The 7844-nt window shown below is 34.8% G+C and overlaps 2 protein-coding genes across 2 annotated transcripts in view; both read left to right on the forward strand.

Annotated features, from left to right (window-relative positions):
- LOC107697305 (hypoxia inducible factor 1 subunit alpha) overlaps window positions 1-2460 on the forward strand; it is a 22002-nt gene extending 19542 nt beyond the window's left edge. The window contains exons 14-15 of the mRNA XM_016498027.1: window positions 761-878; window positions 1082-2460. Of these exons, the coding sequence (XP_016353513.1) occupies window positions 761-878; window positions 1082-1236 (273 nt within the window). The 3' untranslated portion in view covers window positions 1237-2460. The remainder of the gene's footprint in view (window positions 1-760; window positions 879-1081) is intronic.
- A 2946-nt stretch (window positions 2461-5406) lies between these two features.
- Window positions 5407-7844, forward strand: part of snapc1a (small nuclear RNA activating complex, polypeptide 1a) — a 3937-nt gene continuing 1499 nt past the window's right edge. The window contains exons 1-7 of the mRNA XM_016498017.1: window positions 5407-5522; window positions 5603-5741; window positions 6719-6878; window positions 6994-7134; window positions 7228-7329; window positions 7463-7603; window positions 7714-7761. Coding sequence (XP_016353503.1) covers window positions 5513-5522; window positions 5603-5741; window positions 6719-6878; window positions 6994-7134; window positions 7228-7329; window positions 7463-7603; window positions 7714-7761 — 741 coding nt within the window. The 5' untranslated portion in view covers window positions 5407-5512. The remainder of the gene's footprint in view (window positions 5523-5602; window positions 5742-6718; window positions 6879-6993; window positions 7135-7227; window positions 7330-7462; window positions 7604-7713; window positions 7762-7844) is intronic.

A 7844-nucleotide genomic window follows, 5' to 3' on the forward strand; every position in this document is an offset into this window, starting at 1 on the left:
GTATGTATGTGTATATATATATATATATATATATATATATATATATATATATCAATAAAATAAATCAACAATGAAATAAAAATGATTATAATATTAAAAATAATTTTGTTCAGATTAATGTCATTGTTTTTTAATTATTATATAAATTATTAAAAAAAAATATTACTTGGTATTAATTTATTTTTTTTGCATAAATTTGTTTTGAAAACATGGCTGATAAATAATTGAAAAAAAAATAAAAAATCTTGAGAAGCATCATGTGAACTGATTCTTGAAGATTTGTATTCCATGTAACTGTAAGACTAATGGCCACTCTCCAATCTCCTGCAGAGTGCTTTGCTTCAGAGTGTGGACAGTGCTATAGAGCCTGGAAAAGTAAAAGTGCATAAACTATGACCAAATTTATGTTAGTATTTAAAAAAAAAAAAAATTTTAAAATACTATATAGAATATATATACTGTAAGTATGTATGTGTATATATATATATATATATATATATATATATATATATATATATAAAAAAAAAAAAAAAACTTGTTCAGATTAATGTCATTGTTTTTTAATTATTATATAAATTATTAAAAAAAAATATTACTTGGTATTAATTTATTTTTTTTGCATAAATTTGTTTTGAAAACATGGCTGATAAATAATTGAAAAAAAAATAAAAAATCTTGAGAAGCATCATGTGAACTGATTCTTGAAGATTTGTATTCCATGTAACTGTAAGACTAATGGCCACTCTCCAATCTCCTGCAGAGTGCTTTGCTTCAGAGTGTGGACAGTGCTATAGAGCCTGGAAAGAGGGCAAAGGTTTTAGAGCTTAAAGGATCGAGTGTGCTTGGAGGAAACAAAACCATTCTCATACTGCCCTCTGGTGAGTGACCATCATCACCACTGTACCATGTATTTTATCGATTTTTAAATGCAAACCATTGTTACAAATGTAGGAAGCCCAAAGAAAACTCAATTATTTAATTATTTTAGTACTTTTTACCTGATGGCAACACCACTTGGCATTTTTAGAGTTATATACAGTTGTCTGTAAATCAGTTTGTCTTTTTCCCTCTGATTCTGCAGATGTGGCCAGTCGTCTGTTGTGCAGTTCTTTAGAGAGCAGCGGTGGGCTGCCTCAGCTAACACGTTACGACTGTGAGGTCAACGCTCCCGTGCAGGACCGCCAACATCTGCTGCAGGGAGAGGAGCTCCTGCATGCTCTGGACCAAGTCAACTGAGCTTTGCTGTGTTTAGCAATTCCGAACACTGCATCCCTCTCTCACCCCTTGACCCCCAGCTGCCCGATCCTTGAAATCTGCCTCCACTTTTCTCCTTTTATTCCAAGCCCTAATATTCTCTGTAAAAATGTACTAGATAACCTGCACCTTCCATTGATCTCGCCAGTGAGCCCAGAGGGAGTCCATCCATCCCAGTGCGTAGAGGGCCTGGAGACAGACGAGCGTAATGTAACTTAACAGTGGCATCAACCAGACAAGAGTTAAGAGCCTTAATGTGAAATGCAAAAACGCACAGATGCTGATGCGTAGAATCACCCACACTCCCTCTGGATTCCCTACTTTTACCTAAAAACCCTCCATTGTGTTTTATGCCCCTCCCCAAAGCATGTGTATTGTAGGTACAGTCGCACAATAATCTATTTTCTTAAGACAGAATACCAGCAGTCCATGCAATATAAAAAAAACATTTTTACGAATATGTACTTTTAATGAAAGATTGAACAATTTATTTTTTCTCTTCTCACTTTTGAGTTTTGTTGTGTAGCGGTTACATGAGAGTTCTTTGTGTGCACTCATAGGCTCAATGGTTAAACGCTGTTGGATGTTTGTGAGTGTTGCTTATTTGCTTACATCACTTTAAGTTTTCTCTTGAACAGCACAGATGAATTGTAAAAGAGCGATTGAAAGTAATGATGGAGATTGTGCAAAAAAGGGAATTCAAAATCATGCTGTGGTGTTCTCATGATGGTTTTTGTCTCAAAGAGGTTAAAGCAGATTTATAGTTTAATTATGCAATAGATTTTTATATTTGTAGTGGTAATTTTTTCTGTTTAGTTCTCTTTGTGGTAGATGCTTAAGGTAAATTCATGCTTGTGAGATGTCATAGCTGGTAACCATTTTCTTTTTCTGCTACATGAGCGGTTTTAGATCATGCAAAGCTGATGTATCATTTATATCCCAGTTTTACAAGTATTTATAATGGCATTAGAACATGAATGCGTAGTTTTAAGACAATATTTGTTTTCATCATGCTTTCAAATGAATGTCAGCCTGTTGACAAAGTCCTGCAAGTATTTTATGACCTTTTATCTCGTTTTTCAATAGGAAAGACATTTGTTGTTATTGTAATTCTCATTTATCTCTGCAGTCTCCAGTCTTCTCCTTTATTCTTAACACTAAATGTTTTGTTTATTGCATAATCAGTAAAAGACAAATTGTGGACCAGAATTTTGTGATGTATGTTTCAATTGACGTGACACTTTATTTTTTATTTTTTTATCTGGATCTATTAAGTTATTCAGGAGTACATTAAATTGCATTTCAAACATAGTAACAATACACTTACAAGATGACTTTCCTTTTAATATCTGAATTAAAGTACGGGTTCAACTGTCTGGACATTTTAAAGAAAGGCTGAAATTTTTGGTGGAAAAGTTATTGGGAACGTAGTTTGGTGTAATTTTTATTAAAATGTCATTAAAAAATAAGCACTGAAACAACTTTGTTTTAAAATTTAAACTTGTTTGTTTCTTTAAAAGAACAAAAAAGGTTTTATTTTATTAAATATAATTTAAAAAATGCTGTAAGCCATTGTAAAAAAAAAAACACAGGAAACCCCAAGAAAAGCATTTATATTCATGACTTAAATATCATGATATGTTTCTTTAGAGTCGTCAGTCAATTTTTGTTGTTGAAAATGGTATAAACGTTTTTCAAATATTCTTAAAATCAACATTAATATAGAGATTGCATTTCTAACTTCATTTTCACAACCTGATTCGTTTCAGTGAACCGGTTAAAAAAACATCACTCAAACACATGAAAGCACCTTTTTTTAGAATATAATAATACGGGTGATTTATTGCCTTTATTTATTGCCTTTACATTGAATGACTTTCCGGCACGACTAATACATTTTGATCAGTGATAAGTTCCATACAATGCAGTTTTGCTCCTATAGCACCCAAAACAAACAGTAATGCACGTAGGCCTATCCGATTAGAAGGAAAAAATAAATTAACAACCCTGCTTATAACAAACCTAAAATAATTTTCATGCACAAATTTGCATGTATTAAAACAAAATCATGGGGAAGAAACATCCTCATCAGGTTGATGAGAAGCCTGCTGTGGCTGGTGGGGTAGATGATGGGAGAAAAGAGGCAAAAAGAAAGAAGGTTTGGAGATTGCCCTCTATCCCCTTCTTTCGCAGAAGAGCTGTGGTGGGAGGACAAGCTGAGTGAAGGAGGAGTTGGCTCTGTGTATAAAGGGATTCGCTACAAGGATGATCTTAAGTTATTGCTGTTATTATTATTATTAAAAACTCATACTGACAAAAAATGGTTTACATGTTTTTAAATACCTGCTTGGAATTTAAGTTCACAAAACTTCTGTTCAGGATTCAGGACTGGAAGGAAATCATAATATAATATACAGGTGCATCTAAAAAAATTAGAATATTGTGAAAAAGTTCTTTTTTTAAAACATTTCAAAAAGTGAAACTTTCATATATTCTAGATTCATTACATAAAAAGTAAAACATTTCAAAAGTTTGTTTGTTTTAACTGCTTAGAGCTTACAGCTCATGAAAGACAAAAATCCAGTATCTCAAATAGAATATTTCCTAAGATCAAAAAAAAAAAAAAAAGGATTTGTTTGCAAAACAGAAATCAGCCTGTGGCACTATTGAGCCTTCAGCTCGTCTGTATTGCTGGATCGACTGTTTCTCATCTTTCTCTTGAAAAGATTCCACATGGGGTTCAGGTCAGGCATGTTGGCTGGCCAGTCAAGCACAGAAATATCATGGTCAGCAAACCACTTGGAAGTGGTTTTGGCACTGTACTGTAGGCAGGTGCTAAGTCCTGCTGGAAAAGGAAATCAGCATCTCCATAAAGCTTGTCAGCAGATGGAAGCATAAAGTGCTCCAAAATCTCCTGGTAGACGGCTGCATTGACTTTGGACTTGATAAAACACAATGGACCAGCACCAGCAGACGTCACGCACACACCCCAAATCATTACTGACTTCGGAAACTTCACACTGGACTTCAAGCAGCTTGGATTCTGTGCCTCTCCAGTCTTCCTCCAGACTCCAGACCTTGATTTCCAAATGAAATGCAAAATTTACTTTTATCTGAAAATGAACAGCCACCCCTTTCAGTAATGACCTGTGACTTAACTTCTTTGTGTAGGGTTTCAATGATTGTCTTCTGGACCATTGCCAAGTCAAAATTCTTCCCCATTATTGTGGTTTCAAAGAACAAGAGATACCCGGAATTTGAACTGTAGGGATGGTCATTTAATGAAACTCAAATATAAATATCTAGAATATATGAAAGTATCACTTTTTGAAATAAGTTACACAAAAAATAACTTTTTCTTTTTTTTTTGAGAGGCACCTGTACTATTATATATAAATTATAATATACAGGTGCATCTCAATAAATTAGAATGTCGTGGAAAAGTTAATTTATTTCAGTAATTCAACTCAAATTGTGAAACTCGTGTATTAAATAAATTCAATGCACACAGACTGAAAAACTTTGCAGGTGTTTTGAGTTGATTAGCTGATTGGCATGTCACCATATTCTAATTTGTTGAGATAGTGAATTGGTGGGTTTTTGTTAAATGTGAGCCAAAATCATCACAATTAAAAGAAGCAAAGACTTAAACTACTTCAGTCTGTGTGCATTGAATTTATTTAATACACGAGTTTCACAATTTGAGTTGAATTACTGAAATGAACTTCTCCACGACATTCTAATTTATTGAGATGCACCGGTATATCGTTTTCTATTCCTATTCTGACAACAGGGGGCAGTACCTCCATACACACAAACACACAAACATTTGCATTAATAAGTCTTCTGAACACACAATTTTATTTTAATTCACATCTTTATTTCATCAACTAATTCCATCTTCAAGTGGACAAAAATAATACTGTGCAATGTACACTGCCTACTGAACGTGCAACATATACATTGTACAGCAGTAAACATTTTAATTATCAGTATGCATAATGCAACACTGCTGTTAAATGACTCCATCATGTGCATGTTTAATTCCATGAGTGCATTTTTATATGAATGTTTTTATATCAATATATTTAGTAGATACAGGTTTTGGGCACGTTACACGCGCGCTCTCTCACACACACACACACACACACACACCACCTGCTAGTTGGTTAAATCAGCACGCTCGCAGGTGCACAGGCAATTACCATTAAAAGTGCGATAGAGGACTGTAAGCAGAAAAGATCGAGGCCTTGAGGTGATGTCGCGGAGTAAGTTACTGTAAATATTATTTTAGATATGTTTGCTTGACATCAGTGCTGGGTTCTCATGTGAGTGTGTCGTCGGATAGAGAAGCTGTGTGAATATTACTGGGCTCCGTTCAAAAGCGACTGTGAGGAGCTTCTGGGCCGCTTCCAGCAAACCGAGTCGGTTCGGTATGAGGGGTTTTCTGCTATCTGGAGGGAGATGGACTTCTCTGGTGTGTTTTTGTAAGTAACACTTTTACATCGTTGCACTACTACAGTAATAGTAGTTGGGGGAATTAAAAAGATGTTATTGCTTATAAATAGGCTACCGGCTTATCAGACGTGCAGTTGTATATTTGAATTTAGTCACTTCACATAGATTCCTCAGTAGTCATCTGTACAGGTACAGGTGATGGTTTTAAGATGTTTGCCACACTTAATAGTTTTCCCCAAAATGAAAGTTGTCATTTACAAAAACGTATAATGCTGTTGTTGTTCTTATTTTATTATATAGAATTTAGCATATAATGACTTTTTTCATAGAAACCCAGACTATCATATAATCGCTTTGTCAGAGGAACAGGGACGGTTCACCCAAAAAGGAAGATTCTGTCATCATTTACTAACCCTCGCATCATTTCAAACCTGTATGGCTTTCTTTCTCTTGTGAAACACAAATGAAGATATTTAGAAGAATGTTGATTACACTGACCATTTAATTTAAAGAAAATAAAACACTGAGGTAGCTCTCAAAATATCTTTTATGTTCAACAGAGGAATGAAAGCCATAAAGGTTTGGAACGACATGAGGGCAAATAAATGATGACAGAATTTTCAGCTTTGGCTGAGCTATAGTCAGTATGCTGAACTGTAAAACTAGATCAGGCTGATTCTGTCTGCAGTACTTGAGTTTAGTTACTCTTACTGATTTGGCATAAGTGAAGTCACTTGTCATTGGAATATTTTAGGGAGCTTTTTTTTTTCATTTTTGGAGCTTGAAAGTCACACTTCCCATTCACTTTTATTGTATGCAAAAGAGCAGCACAGACATTCTGCACAATACCTTTTATTTCTAAAAAAAAAGATTCAAACAATGCTTTAACATTTTTACGGTTTTCTCAGAAAGTTAACATGAAGCATGTGTTTTTGGAGCTTTAGTGTAAATTACGGTTTTATATGAGTCTTGTATTTCAATTGCTCTCATCTCTTTTTCCCAACAGTGGAACTCAGTCTGACCATGAGAAGAGATACTTCACGCGGCTTATATTCACCATAGCCTACAGATACATTCTGCCCCCATACAGTTTTCAAATTCGGGTGGGAGGCCTGTATATGATCTACGGCCTTTACAATACACAACTTATTTGGCCTAAGGAAAAGGTGGTCTGTTTCTGTATTCTCACTCTTTTTTCAATCAAGACCAATGATTCAGCTTTTCCCGCAAACTGTTTCTAAATATGACCAACATAAAGTTGAGTATGTCTGATTTACTCAGATCAGGATTGCTCTGAAGGACTGGTACGATGTGCAGAAGCTTATCGCGGATGCAAAAAGTTGCCAGCATTTGGATGTTGTTTACATCTTTAAAAGGCTTTTATCATCTAAGGCCTTTTGTTTCACCGCCATGCCCCAAAAGGTCAGCAGATTCTACCTCTACTATTGTGTTTTGAGATGAAGGGCTATATCTTCCAAAAGCATGTAAAAGGCTCCTAATGTGACTGACTTGCAGCTGACATTTGAAGGGAGAGAACGCGTTCAGCATAATGTGAATGAAGAGTTTCGGGACCACAAGAACAGAGTGACCGAACTCGCTTCCATTGAAATGCTAGAAGTGAGTATTTACTATAGCAAAATGTTTTTATTGTGAAATTTATTATCTGTTTTAAACAGTTCTCACTGCATAATGTCTCTTGAAATATAGGTAATTTGAAATTAATGGATGTTTGTTTTTTTTTTTAATGCAGGAGATTGCAAATATGCATGGTCATTATGAGAGGCTAAAGAAATCGTCAGTGCCACCATCATCTGGAGTGACGCTGCTTAACCTGACATATTTAGTTCAGAAATGTGCTTTTGAGTACCAACAGTGGCAGGACAAAATTGCAGTAAGTTGATGAACTGTAGTACTATGCATTGACTATTTTTTTCAGCTCTTTTCAGTTTGTATGACTTTGTCTTACTAGTGTGCATTGTTCATAATTATATTTGTACTCAGGCTGAAAAGGAGAAAAACTCAAAGAAGGAAACCACTCAGAAATCTGAGGTGTGTTAAACCCCACCAGAAACTTTCCACAGTAAAATATGGAACCTTGTTTCCACCATGGGATGAAAAAAAAAAAAAAAAAA

The sequence above is a fragment of the Sinocyclocheilus anshuiensis genome, unplaced genomic scaffold (genome assembly GCF_001515605.1).
Source record: "Sinocyclocheilus anshuiensis isolate Anshui unplaced genomic scaffold, SAMN03320099.WGS_v1.1 scaffold1578, whole genome shotgun sequence".
NCBI lineage: Eukaryota > Metazoa > Chordata > Actinopteri > Cypriniformes > Cyprinidae > Sinocyclocheilus > Sinocyclocheilus anshuiensis.